Genomic DNA, 14,754 nt, shown 5'->3' with positions numbered 1-14,754 from the left:
TGCATTGTTGGAACTCAGTCACCGTTATCAGATAATGTTGAATTCTGAAAACACTTGGGACAGATTTCTAGATAGAGTAATAAAACCTCTCCCAAATTGTTATAATCCTAGGAGGCAAATGACGAAAAATTGACATTTTAAAAATAAAGTGGCCTTACTATCAGAAGTAATTAACTTTCATAGCTATTTGCACACTCTTTGACAGCCATTTTCTATCAGTGCAATTAACTGTGTGTCAAGATTGGAGAAAAGGATACAGTATTCAAGTCTATAGAACTGCTGTATGAAAAAAACATATTTGTCTTACTTAAAGAACTTTCAGTGCTGAGCTCTGATTATTTTATCTGGTTAGTACACATCACAGATGGTTCTTTTTCTGTCCAACTGACCTATCTATCCTGTCCTTTTTAAAAACCTGTATTTCAATCTTTGCTCTGAGAATTGAAAGAATGGCTTTTTCTGCAAAGAAGGTTGTGTTATCAAAAACAAAAGGTCAGGCAGGGGTTGCTTCTTATAGTATTCACTTATTTTGTCTTTATATAACAAACAATTTGAAGAGACTGATTGTTATAAATAATCTATGAAATTCAATGAGTGTCGGATTAATGTAAAGATTTAAAAACGGATTGGACCAAAATGTTGACCATGGTCTTAACTTAATATGATTTGTTTAGACAATAATTCAGACCTGGGACGGGAAAACATGACTACTGTCATCCCCTTTATCTGGGCCTCAGTTTTCTCATCTGGAAAATGAAGGTTGGATGAGGTGCCTTCAAAGGTCTGTATGGAATAGAGTTAAAGACAAAAGGAAAAGGCAACTTAGGATCTTTGCTCACTAGGATGAAAAGAGGCACAGGCTTCGAAGCAGACAGACCTGGGTTTGAATCTCAGATCTTATTTGCTTGAGGAAGTTAGATTTCATTGCCCTCAGTTATAAAATGGGACTAAGCTATTTTGGGGGCTGATGAGATTTAAATGAGAACACACCTATAATGTTCCTAGTACAACTTGTGCACATATCTTATGCTTCTATAAATGGTAGGACCATATTTTAAGGTCAAGAAAAACATAAGGCTGAGCGCATGATCGATCCAGCAATTTCCACTCTGGCACCTGGAGAAGAAAGGGAGTGAACAGATAGATCCCTGTCCTTTACCGGCAGAGATAGCCCTCTGCGGTGATGAAACCGGAGCCGTCAGGGTCTAAAAAAAGCACACCATCAGGGGGAAGGAACCACATCTTGGCAAGAAATGCTTCACATACTTTCATCGTCACCAAACTCTTTTCCCACCCCCACACCCTGCTTCTATTTAAATCCGAGGCACTCCACCGGTCGCCACTCACTTTTCGGGTGCCCAGGCTATCAGCACGGAAGAGAAGGGTAGCATGACTCCGGGAGAGAAAGGGAGGGAGGAGGGGCCAGCCAAGAGTGCCCTGCGGAAGATACACAGGGCCACCCTGGTGATCAACTTGGCCCGAGGCTGGCAGCAGTGGGCAAATGAGAACAGCACCAGGCAGGCCCAGGAGCCCGCAGGCTGGCTGCCAGGAGGGACCCAGGACCCACCTCAAGACCCTAAACCAGTGATACAACCCACTCCCCACCAGAAAGCCCAGAGTGCCCCCAAGTCTCCCTCCCTAAAGCCAGAGGGGTCTGGGGAAGGACCGAGCTCAGGGGAGGCCTCGGAGGTCTCCCCGATCAAAAGGAAAGAGGTGACCAAAACGGTTGTCAGCAAAGCTTATGAGAGAGGAGGAGACGTGAGCCACCTCAGCCACAGGTATGAGAGGGACGGCGGCACAGCTGGCCCTGGGCAGCCGGAGGATGACATCGACAGGATCCTCCACAGCCACGGCTCCCCGACACGGAGGAGAAAGTGCGCCAACCTGGTATCCGAGCTGACCAAAGGCTGGAAGGAGATGGAGCAGGACGAGCCCAAGTGGAGGAGCGACAGCATAGACACGGAGGACAGCGGCTATGGCGGGGAGACGGAGGACAGGCCCGAGCCGGACGGGGAGCAGGTGGCCCCTGCCCGAATCAAAAGGCCCTTGCCCTCCCAGTAAGTGCATTCATCCGTGGGCTCCTTGGACTGCGTTGAGCCCCAGCCAGCTGTGGGAGCCCAGCGAGCAGGGAAGCAGCAGGGAAGTTAGAGGGAGTCTCAGACTGGCAGGCAGGGAGGGCCTGGGGAAGGCGTGCCCCAGAGCCAGAAGGGCAGCGCCCAGCTCAGACAAGGACCTTTGGGGAGAGCGCCTCCATTAGGCTGTCTCTCCTTTCCGGCTGAACTCAGCACTCAAGTGTGAGCCTCAAAGAAAGTGAAACCACCAGAGAGGGGTGGTGTGTGCTTTGGGTAAAATTTTAAAACCAGTTGTACAATGAGTAGCATATTGGCTTCTCTGTAGAGAAAAGTGCTTGCTGGTAGATTGATTGGTGAGACCTTTCCTTTGTCCCAAATCAATCTAAATTTTATCAGGGGCCACGTCTCCCCCATAGTGCCCAGGCGCACAGCTCCACATCTCTCTGATCTGTAATCAGGTAGGGGGCTGCTATCTAATGAGAGCAAGCTCTGAAGTCAGACAGACCCAAGTTCAAATGCTAGCTCTACCCTGACTGTAGTTAATGACACTGTATTACATGCTTGAATGTTGCTAAGAGTAGATCTTAAATGTTCTACACACACACACACACACACACACACACACACACACACGATTATTTCTGTAAGCCTATTTCCTCCTTTTTTAAAAAATCTTTGTTGTTGAAAGTATTACATATGTCCCATTTTTTCCCCATTGACTTCTTCTAGCCCGCACCCTTCACCCTCCCGCCGCAGCCTTCACCACACTATTGTCTGTGTCCATTGGTTATGCATATATGCATACAAGTTCTTTGGTTATTAATATCTTCCCACCCACCCATCCTACCTTCTTTCTGAGATCATTTCCTCCTTTGTAAAATGATGGCAACAGTAATCTTTTGGGATAAATCCTACTGTGGTGAGAGAAGTAAGTGAGAGTAAGGCTGCCAAATACTCAGCACAGTGCCTGCCATATTATGCTCAATATATGAAAGCTGTTATTATTCATATAGATTCCATTATTTTTTTAAATATATATTTTTATTGATTTCAGAGAGGAAGGGAGAGGGAGAGAGAGATAGAAACATCAATGATAAGAGAGAACCATTAATCAGCTGCCTCCTGCACGCCCCCTACTGGGGATCAAGCCCGCAACCCAGGCACATGCCCTTGGCTGGAATCGAACCTGGGACCCTTCAGTCTGCAGGCCAATGCTCTATCCCAGTGGTCGGCAAACTCCTTAGTCAACAGAGCCAAATATCAACAGTACAATGATTGAAATTTCTTTTGAGAGCCACATTTTTTAAACTTAAACTTCTTCTAACGCCACTTTTTCAAAATAGACTCGCCCAGGCCGTGGTATTTTGTGGAAGAGCCACACTCAAGGGGCCAAAGAGCTGCATGTGGCTTGCGAGCCGCAGTTTGCCGACCATGGCTCTATCCATTGAGCCAAACCAGCTAGGGCTAGATTCCATTATTTAGCACTTATTCAAACTTTCAGAAAAAAAAGGCACCTGTAAACAAAGAGAAATGCTATTAAAGCTAGATAATTCAAATACCACAATCCTAAAATATTTAGATGCTAAACACACACATACACATGCACGTGTGTACACACACAGACTCACACTACCGCACGTATTCAGACAAGAAACACATGCTTTATTTTGACACTAACTCCACCTCCACATACTACCAATCAGGATATCTCACTCCACAACACAAGATATTACAATATGGGAAAAGTCGCTGATGTGATGAATGCCTTTAAACTAACTCCCTCTGGGAACAGTTAGATGTGTAGGTGTGCTTTTCAAGTTTTATGAAACAACCAGAAACTAAAGAACAGAATTGGTTACCTAATTTGACAAAGAGCTGTCTTACAGTGTGTGACTTTACAGGTATTTTGAAAGAATTAGAACTACTATATTGCAAACTTTCAAGAAAAATGAAATGTCAAACAGATCATTTTAACAATCCCTTGTGCATTTAGTGTGCTCTATGGGTATTTTACATGCTTGTCCCTTTTAACACTAATAATCCTATGAACTGTTACCCCTTTTTAGGAAGGACAGCACTGAAGCTTGGAGGGGAAGTTTACCTAGCAGGCTAGTGACAAAGCTGAGACATGCCTGTCTCCAAATGCAATGCTTAGACATGGTGCCCACTCTCATGCAGTGCCTTGAAGATGTGATCAGAGATTTGGATTTGTGCTCTACTTATATTTAAATAGGAATTCATGATCAGAAATAACTATTCTACCAGAAATATGGGCTGTGTGTGTGTGATTGTGTGTTAGAAAGAGAATAGAGACCAACAGAATAAAGACTGAGATTGGCACCGTGAAGAGCTTCCTGTTAGCACATTTGAATTGGCCAGAGGCAGGGAGTTGACAGCTGGGACCCATCTCCAACGCATGCACTCTCCTCTGGTATTTGTCTGAGCACTCTTCATATATTTATCCATTCAATCCTTACAACATTCTCATGGGTTTTTAAAAATATATTTTTATTGATTTCAGAGAGGAAGGGAGAGGGATAGAAACATCGATGAGAGAGAATCATTGACTGGCTGCCTCCTGCACGCCCCCTACTGGGGGGATCGAGCCCGCAACCCCAGCATGTGCCCTTGGCTGGAATCGAACCTGGGACCCTTTATTCCACAGGCCGACTCTCTATCCATTGAGTCAAACCAGCTAGGGCCATTCTCATGGGTTTTGTTCATACTTAATAATTTACCCACATAATTATTGCACCAAAAAGATAACGTTGGTTCTCATATTCTCATCATGTAACTAATGAGCCACATTCACATAAGAAAGCAGCACTCAAACTGATGTCATTTTTAAAGTTGACAGATAAGGAATACATTTCAGAATTTGTTTCAGTGAATAAACTTGGACTTTTCCAACATAGAATGCTTATAATGCCTAGTAGAATTAGTTACCTTGCACATACCAGGACAGGGGAAATTTTTATTGATCAAATATAAGGAAATTAGTTTATCGATAATAAAGAAACTAAAAAGATAAGTTTGGATTAAATATTAATACGCAATGGTGAATATTGCTTTGCTTCTTATAAATTTATACTAGAATGTCTTCCTAAATCTCAATCTAAACTATTATGCACATTTTTACTTGCAAATTAAAAGTAAAACAAGATAAGCTGTATATTGATTCTTATATTCACTGACCAAGAAGATACTTAAGATATAAGTCTTTCTATTCCTGGTTTAAAACTGATATTTTAAGACTTTTTAAAGACTGGAAAGACAAAAAGGATACAGAATGTTTGTGAGATAGAGAAAAATTTAATACTCATTAAGGTATATAGCTTCATTTTTAAATTCTTGCTTGTAGGACCAATTCATTTGTTTTCCTTCCCTTCTATTATTGGGAATTACAATTTGATAATATGACAAATACACATTAACATTTCAAAGGTGCTTCTTTTAGAAGATAAATGTTTCTCTTCTTCATAGATTTATAACCTCACCAACCCCAATCTCTTTTCCAAATGACATAGAATTTCAAAACTCAGGGAATCTAAGTTCCTAATTAAAATCAGAAGAAAAAAACTACTTCAAAGAATCAGAGACCCAGCTAAAATATGGTGAAACAAATTATCTCTGGATGCTAATCTGAAACTTTTCTTAATTTTTGCTTTCTCTAAATTATAAAATCAATATAATACCTAGATGAATTTTTTTAAAGATGAAAAAAATCTATTATCATCTGGACACCAACATAATTATTTCCAATTGTGCACATACCATTGATTCCTTCAGCCTGGTGTATGCACATTTTACACAGTTGAAATTATACCACATACTCAAATTTGTACTCTGATTATTTTCATGAATATCTTTTTAGTGATTATTTGCTGTTTTTCTTCTCATTACTGAATACCCAATAAGTAACTAAAACAGTGTCTGGCACACAGTAGGTATCATAAATACTTTAATAAAGAATGAAAAAAATGTCAAAGTGCCCAGAAGCTCCTTAAAGGGAGGATGTATTGTGTACCATACTATAGGACAGAACTATAGCTGGTGCTCAGGAAACAAAAAGTATGAGTTAGTGGATAATGTTATTCTTTTCACTTTCTTCTGAGAATTTCCCAGCCTCAAATCAACTATGTATGACCTTTGGGTTCTGCAGGGATGGCCCTGGGACCATGTCATCGATTGCCATGGTCCCAAGGGCACAGGTGTTTGCTCTCCTTTGATAATGAGATCAAGCAGCCAACAGTCTGGGCAGTTGAACAGGGACAGTCTGTGGAGAAGGAGGAGATGGTGAGGACCAGAAGGGCAGAGAAATCCATTTCATTTCAATGTGGTGCAATTCCTAGCACTTTTCCATACATATATGGTATTTTAAAGTTGTAATAATTGTGCATAGTTTTTGAATGCTGCTTTTCCCCAGTTAACGTTGTCATGTACTTTTGTTCATGTGGCTACAAAGAATAGCAGCGTTATATGTAGTTTGAATTCTATTGTAAGAGGGTAGGACTTCTGGAAACACAAAGCGTGGGAATTAATGAAAGTTCGCCCTCTAGTGGATGTCGTTCCTCTCTTGCAAACAATGCTAATACACTCTATGCCACCCTATGCATCTATTGGCCTCCTGCATTTGAATAAGCAGAGTTCAGGAGGTGAGTCTGGATAGTGAGGAATACCCACATCTGAAACTGTTCCTGGGTTTTGAAAAGTGAATTGTACAGTTTGGGTAGGAGGGCTACTTAGTTCAGGCATGCCATGCTCCTGAGCAAATTCAGTCCTGCTCTACCTCCCCAATCCCAATGCTTCCAGACATGAGGCCACTTGATGTTCAGGAGGAGGAAGGGTGGGTCACTTGTGAGGGTGAGGAATACAAAGCTCTGGCTTTCAGATAGTCTAACACAGTGGTCGGCAAACTCATTAGTCAACAGAGCCGCAGTTTGCCGACCACTGGTCAAACAGATCCTGTTTCCTCGTGAAGGCGAAAGAGGTCTAGGGAAAAAGTCTAGGAGATTAGAGATACAGAAAGGACAGGGAAGTCTTTTAAAGACAAACTGCCCATTTTAAAATTAGGCCTGCACCCATGACACTTTGCAATGCAGTTATTTTTTAATAATAAAAAATGCATTCCAAATTGCAAGGACATACATCCACATGTGACACAACTCCTTCCATGCTGAGCGGCATCATGGCACAGTGGAAACGACTTTAGCCTCAGAATGCCAGCACATTGTGTTCAATGCATGTTACTATTGCTAGCCAGTGTCTTCTATCTATACAACTTGATATTTTAAAATTGTGGCACACCATTGATACTAGTATAGATTCGATCTCATTAAAAATCCATATATGAAAATCTACATATAAGTGAATATTACAATGTATGTGTGCTGGTATAAGCCTTATTTTGGGGGAAATAGATGATTTTTGAAGTTCTATATAATGTAGATTTATATACTTAACTAGAGGCCCAGTGCACGAAATTCATGCATGGGTATGGTCCCTAGCAGCTGCTGGCCAGGGCCTTCCTCCCCCAGCTGCCAGCCGCCGGCTGGGGCCTCCCTTCCCCAGCTTCTGGTTGCTGGCTGGGGCCTTCCTTCATTCCCTTGGTGGTCAGCGCACATCATAGCGAGTGATCGAACTCCCAGTCGGTTGAATGCCAGAGGGGACACTTGGCATATTAGGTCTCTATAGATACAGATACACTCATGATTCCAGTTCTAAAATGTTCTTAATATGTAATTTAAGATACATGTATTTGCATTACATTTGTATAAGGAAGCTTTTTCTTAAAATAGTTTAGTATTATTATTTTATGGTGCTTAAAATCTTACTGTTATTTAGACAAAATAATCTAGAAGGACATACCAAACTAAAAACAATGGTATTTTTCTTCTTTCATTTCTAATTTCTTTGTATTATGTTTATATATGTTTTATAATGAAAAAAAAAAAAAAAAGAGAGACTTACGTTATGATGCATATGTGCAGGAAGCACACGAGAGAGCAACACTTGTGTGGTAAAATATCAGTGTGTTGATCCTTTATGCTCTTTCTCCTTTAGGGCAAATAGATTCACAGAGAAACTCAACCGCAAGGCCCAACGGAAATGCAGTCAATTGCAGGACCTGAAAGGAAAATGGCAGCAGTGGGCTGATGAACACATACAATCCCAGAAGCTCAACCCTTTCAGTGAAGAATTTGATTATCAGCTGGCCATGTCCAACCGCCTCCACAAGGGAGACGAAGGCTACGGCCGTCCCAAGGAGGGAACCAAAACCGCCGAGAGGGCCAAGCGAGCCGAGGAACACATCCATCGGGAAATTATGGACATGTGCTTCATTATCCGCACAATGGCTCGCCACAGACGTGATGGCAAGATCCAGGTCACTTTCGGAGATCTTTTTGACAGATATGTTCGTATTTCAGATAAAGTGGTGGGCATACTCATGCGTGCCAGAAAACACGGACTGGTGGACTTCGAAGGAGAGATGCTATGGCAAGGCCGAGATGACCATGTTGTGATTACTCTACTTGAGTGAATCTTCAACAGCAAAAGCCAAACTTGACCCACTATTGTCTTAATGCTAAATGCTAATTTAGTCAAATTAAAATGCAAACTGTTCTGTAATAAGTAGGAAATATTAAACAATTTTTACATGAATGACTTCTGGGTATTCTATTTCTGAGGAAGTTTGAAGATTTTTGAGGAAGCACACACAAACATTTGAAATTCTACTTATCCTTTTAGGCAATAATATTTGGCTATTCATTGCAGACATTATTATAGATCTTTAATGAAATGATTACTACATCTAAGAAGAGTGCTGAGTTTAGGTACATATTCGCAGTACATATTATTATGTCATTTTTCAGGAAAAAAAAGAATTCCATTAAGTTTGGCAAAACAAATCTTAAACTTTTCTAAGAAGCTTGACTTTGTATATTATTTTAATCATAGCATCACTTACAAAATAGGCACACAAAAAAAATGAAGATTTCAAATAGTGTAATGAAATTGCTCAAATTTCTCTGTGGGCTTCTTATGATTTAATAAGTTTCCACAGTTAGCGATGCCTCTTTGTCATTTGTGCAAATCACATGAAAACAGACATCGCTGGTGGTCTTGGAACCAACCAATAGGGAAGGTAGTTATGTTCACTTTCGCTATAAAAGTAAAACAGAGATGAGAGATCAGATTTACCTGTCCCAGGAGGACTTCTTGGAGAAGTTTATTTTTTCTCAAAACTGTAATGTCATGCTGCTTACATTTATGTTAACATATAATAAAGTAGTAGTACAGAAAATTCTACAATAAAGTAGAATGTTTATGTACCTTTTCTTCATACTCTAACAAACTTTATAAATATCTGAAAATTATAAAACAGCAATATGAGACCTGCCACAGTGAAAAAGTTAGCTTAATATGCCAAAGAAATATTTGACATTAATCAGCTATTTGTCATTTTTTCTCAATCAGATTTAATGTTCCTTATATAATTATAAAAATAAACTGAAAAAATGTGATTGCAATTCTTACTGAATTCAATAAAAATTACTAAATTATATAGACTTTGGTGTAAATACAGAAATTACAGTCAAATTATGATACCTCAAGATAATAGATTCATAATTGTTAGGTATTAGGTTTACTATAGGTATGGATTAAACTACTATAGGAATTAGTTGTTTTCATGTATGGTTCTTTTAAAATTAAAGTTCCAATAACTTCTTAAAGAAGGCTTGTACATTTCTGTTTTTATATAATTTAATATAATTTGTAATTTAACAAATGACCAATATTCCTAAGTAGAATTTTAACTAAGATGTACACTTCTATCATAACCATGAACTGATGTCAAAATTCTAAGATATGGTACAAGAATAAAAGACATTTTCTTGTATTTTCTGTTCTTGTGTTTAGAATACTACTTTTACTACTTGTTTGGAATACATCAAAATTATACAGTGCAACTTGGGTTACTTCTAGCTATCAGAGGTACATTTAGACCAAGGCTTCAAGAGTTTCCTCATATTCTACTCTGGACAACACTAATTTGTGTAGGCACTGACACAGATTCTTCAAAGTTCAATCTGTTGAATTTGAGGAAGGAGTTACTAGTAAAAAGTCTTCTCAGAGAGCTTACATTACTAGCACTCTTCTGAATAAGGTGTGGCTATGAAGTCAGAAAGCTAGCTTCCTTAGAGGAAAATGACCGCTATGGGACAGATTTTTATCTTAAAAATCCCATGATAGAAAAACCCAGTGGAAAATTTAGAGCTTTTAGAGGAAAAAAAAAGTAGAACTCAGAGGGCAAATAAACTAATGCAAGTCCTTATTCTATCTAATAAAGAGGGAATATGCTAATTGACCCTCATGCCATCGTAAAGATGGCAGCGTCCACAGCCAATAAGGGAATACACTAATTGACTGCCCCACCCTCAAAGATGGCAGCGCCCATAGCCAATAAGGAGGGAATATCCTAATTGGCTACCCTGTCCTCAAAGATGGCGGTGCCCAGTCCCCTCAGCCCTGCCAGGGCAGCAGGTGCACTGCAAGGCTGGGCCAGCCCCCAGGCAGGCCTGGCCACTCTGCACACCTGCCTCCAGAGTCCCCTAGTACCCTCAGTCCCCCAGCCACCCCAGGGCCTGCCCGGGGCGCAGCCAAGCCTCAGATGGTGGCTGCCCAGCTGCCAAGGGCCAGCCCGAGGTGCAGGCAAGCCTCAGATGGCAGCTGCCCAGCTAACCAGGGCCACCTGAGGCTCAGGTAACCAGGGCTGCCGAGGCTTGCGCTGCTGGCAGTGGCAGCAGCAGAGGTGTGATGGGGCGTTGCCTTCCCCTCATCGCCAGGTCACCTCCTGCCCCTGAGGGCTCCCAGACTGAGGGGGAAGGCCAGGCTGAGGGACCCCCCCCACTCCAGTGCATGAATTTTCATGCACCAGGCCTCTAGTATATATATTTTGAAAAAAGGGATGGGTGGAAATAAGTTGAAAGAGGCAGAAGAAAGTTCTGTAGAGTTTGGATTTTGGAACCTTTTAAATATACAAAAAGTAAAACGAATAGAAAAAATGAAAATTGAATACAAAAATAATAACCATAATTCTATTTCAAATGATTAAAATAAGCACACAGGAAGGAAAAAGAAATATACATAACTTTTGAATATAATCTAGAGACAAAAAAGCTACAAAGAAATGCTAAAATCTAATTTTGTTTGTGAGGGTATGGGTGTACAATTCTGAAACTATAATGTGTCTTAGATGAAGAAAAGGAGTAAATATTACTGATGTCCTCACTGTGGGAGAAGAGATACAGACATGGAGAGGAAAGATAAGGAAGAATCTGTAATGCTAAACTGGTTAGAAGTATCAGCGTGCATTTGTCATATGTGCATTTATTTCCTACCTCTGTCTCCAGAGGCCCTACAAGCAATGCCACCCCAACAGCAACATGCTAACATCCAGATTTCAAAATGCCATCCTCCTTAAAAGAAAACATGTCTACTTGGAGAAATTCTAGGATTGGGTTATAGAAAGTATAGTTAAGTTTGGAACATTGTATTGCACCAGAAGCAAGCAAGGTTCAAAGACATGAAGAAATGCACAGAAGCCAGCTATTAGGGTTCCCATTGGTTAACTCCAGGGCACAAATAGATTATTCAAGACTTTGAATTACGGAAAGGAGCCCACTAGTCATACAAATAATGGACATTGTTTTTTAAAAAAACTAAGCTCATTATCTTTTTAATCCTCAACCAAGGACATGCTTAGAGAGAGAGAGGAGGAGGGAGGGAAGAAAGGTGGGAGGAAGAAACACCTATTGGTGGCCTTCCATTCATGCTCCAGCAGAGGATCGAACTTGCAACCCAGATATGTGCCCTGACCAGGAATCAAACCAGTAACCTTTTGGTACACAGGATGCTCAACCAACCAATTGATCCACTCTGGCCAGGCAATCCTATATAATAAAGAGGTAATATGCAAATTGACCCTCATGCCCTCACACAAGATGGCCATCCCCATGTGGTCAAAGATGGCCGCCACAAGATGGCTGGCAGGGGAGGGTAGTTGTGGGTGATCAGGCCAGCAGGGGAGGGCACTTGGGGGCAACCAGGCCAGCAGGGGAGGGCAGTTGGGGGCAACCGGGCCTGCAGGGGAGGGCAGTTAGGGGTGACCAGGCCGGCAGGGGAGGGCAGTTGGGGGTGACTGGGCCTGCAGGGGAGTGAGGGCAGTTGGGGGGGACCAGGCCTACAGGGGAGGGCAGTTAGGGGGGACCAGGCCTACAGGGGAGGGCAGTTAGGGGTGACCAGGCCAGCAGGGGAGTGGTTAGGGAGTGATCAGGCAGGCAGGCAAGCAGTTGGGAGCCAGCAGTCCTGGATTGTGAGGGGGATGTCCGGCAGTTGGACATCCCCCGAGGGGTCCCAGATTGGAGAGGGTGCAGGCTGGGCTGAGGGACACCCACCCCCGCCCCCATGCACAAATTTCGTGCACCGGGCCTCTAGTAATAGATATTCTTAAATGATGGGAAAAGGAATGCTCTTCCTATAGTAAATGCCAAATAATAAATGTGCTAGGAATAAAAGAAAAATGATTTTACAACCATTTTGGTAATTCAGATAAGAATCCTCAATTGATATTAAAAACATTGTGAAAAGTTAGTGAAAAATAGAGTATCTATGATATCAAAGTACCTCCCTGCACATTCTTTTTGACAAAAGGAAACATGATAGCAGTGGAGAAATATGGTTGCACACTTTTTTTTTCTAAAATATATTTTATTGATTTTTTACAGAGAGAAAGAGAGAGGGATAGAGAGTCAGAAACATTGATGAGAGAGAAACATCAATCAGCTGCCTTCTGCACACTCCCCACTGGGGATGTGCACACAACCAAGGTACATGCCCTTGACTAGAATCGAACCTGGGACCCTTCAGTCTGCAGGCCGACGCTCTGTCCACTAAGCCAAACCAGTCAGGGCTGGTGCACACTTTCTTGATCAACAAATGGAAGCTATCACCAATAAGGGGATAAACATAAATCCTAATATGATGCAGAGGACAGAACATCGCTTCTGTGGTTTTGCTGCCAAAAAATGCGTAACCTAAATTTAAACATAGGAAAAATTCAGATAAACCCACAGTGAACTCTTCCAGGTTGAAAATAAAATAGAATTAAATGCAATGAAGGATCCTGGATCAGAAAAAAATAATGCTTTAAAGGGTATTATTAGAACCACTGGTGAAATTCAAAAATGGACTACATACTCAATGATATTATTATGTTAAATTTCCTGAATTTGATCATTGTATACTTATTAGTAAAGGATAAAAAAGGATATCTTTGTTTTTAGGAGATACATGTAAATGTTTATATAAATGGTTTAATAGAGTTATTAGTCTCAGCAAAATAATGGGTGAGTGGGTGTGTGGAGAAATGGGGGAGATGCTGGGGAAAGGATAAAAGAAAGAAAATAGTTCTATAAACATTCTAGTATATATCACTTGGTAAACAAATAGTGTACATTACTGTTCGGTACATACCAAGGAATTAAATTTACTGGGCAAATGCTCACCTTCAGTATTCCAAAGTACTTTAACTTCACATTTCCTTTTAAAATAGTTTTGGCTATTTTTATATTCTTAGGAATTGCCAGTCTTCTGCCTTTTCTTCTGAACTTCTTTGTAGTCATTTATACATTGTGTATGAGACCTTCATTAGATCTGTGTATTACAAAAACCTTTCATTCTGTTGGTTGCTTTTCAACTTTGTATCTTTTGATAAAAAGCTCTTAAAATTGTAATGTAGCATATAATTTTATCCTTTATTTTGTGTTCCACTTAACAAATATGTGTATCCTAAGATCATGATGATATTCTTCTATATTTTAAATGAAATAGCATTATTGTTTTACCTTTCACATTAGGATCTATAAGTTGTAATTAATTTTTGTATGTGGTGTGAGACAGATCAACTTTTTTATTCCACAGACATCCAATTCAATGCCATTTATTGAAAAATATATTTTCCATTAAGTAGTGTCATCTTTTAAAAAATTCAGAAAACATTATGTAGTATCCTTCTTTGTCTTACTACAGCCTTTGTTTTAAAGTCCATTTTGTCAGATATATTAGTAAATACTAGTATTGCTATCCCAGCTTTTTTTCCCCTTTCTACTTGCATAAAATATCTTTTTTCCATCCCTTTACTCTTAGTCTGTATCTTTCATTCTGAGGTAGCTCTATTGGAGATATATATATATATATATGTCTTGTTTTCTTATCCATATGTCTGTTTTCTTATCCATTCAGCCACACTATGTCTTTTGATTGGAGCACTGGACCTATTTACATTTAAAGTAATTATTGATAGGTATAAGACTGTTCTGGATTTTTTTTTTTTACAAGGACTGTTAAGTTTTGGTATTAAGTCAAGCTAGCTTGAAAACAATAAGTTATCCCTTTTCTTAGTACCTTGGAAGAGTTTATCTAAGACTGATACTTTTAGAATTACCCAGTAGAACCATATGTTGTGGGGTTTTGTTGTGGGAAGGCTTTTTCTTTAACAGATTCAATTTCTATAATGTAAAAATTATAATTTATATTGGGTCAGGTTTAATAAGTTGTTTTGTAAAACATTTTTCCACTTCATCTACAATGTCAAGTTTATTGATGCAAAATTATTTAC

At 40.2% G+C, this 14,754-nt stretch overlaps 1 protein-coding gene and 1 long non-coding RNA gene across 2 annotated transcripts; one reads left to right on the top strand and one right to left on the bottom strand.

The window, feature by feature from the left end:
* The first annotated feature begins 1,347 nt into the window (after nucleotides 1-1,347).
* ABRA (actin binding Rho activating protein) lies at nucleotides 1,348-9,980 on the top strand. The gene is made up of 2 exons (XM_080647075.1): nucleotides 1,348-2,057; nucleotides 8,136-9,980. Exons 1-2 carry the CDS (start codon nucleotides 1,390-1,392, stop codon nucleotides 8,611-8,613), a joined length of 1,146 nt encoding a protein of 381 aa, XP_080503201.1. The 5' UTR covers nucleotides 1,348-1,389; the 3' UTR covers nucleotides 8,614-9,980.
* On the bottom strand, nucleotides 4,561-14,646 carry LOC308236915. The gene is made up of 3 exons (XR_013959353.1): nucleotides 13,643-14,646; nucleotides 8,043-8,199; nucleotides 4,561-7,760 (listed from the first exon to the last, which is right to left on the bottom strand). It is a non-coding gene; the product is annotated as an uncharacterized lncRNA (long non-coding RNA).
* Between the last annotated feature and the right edge of the window lie 108 nt (nucleotides 14,647-14,754).

This window comes from Plecotus auritus (genome assembly GCF_963455305.1).
Source record: "Plecotus auritus genome assembly, chromosome: 11".
In the NCBI taxonomy this organism is placed as follows: domain Eukaryota; kingdom Metazoa; phylum Chordata; class Mammalia; order Chiroptera; family Vespertilionidae; genus Plecotus; species Plecotus auritus.
The sequence above is the reverse complement of the archived record's forward strand: the minus strand, read 5'-3'. Positions and strand labels throughout refer to the sequence as shown.

Excerpts from the sequence above, each read along its gene's own strand:
- ABRA (XM_080647075.1), top strand. The coding sequence starts at position 1,390 with ATGACTCCGGGAGAGAAAGGGAGGGAGGAGGGGCCAGCCAAGAGTGCC. Across the intron at positions 2,058-8,135 it reads AAAAGGCCCTTGCCCTCCCA|GGCAAATAGATTCACAGAGA; the intron begins GTAAGTGCATTC and ends TTTCTCCTTTAG.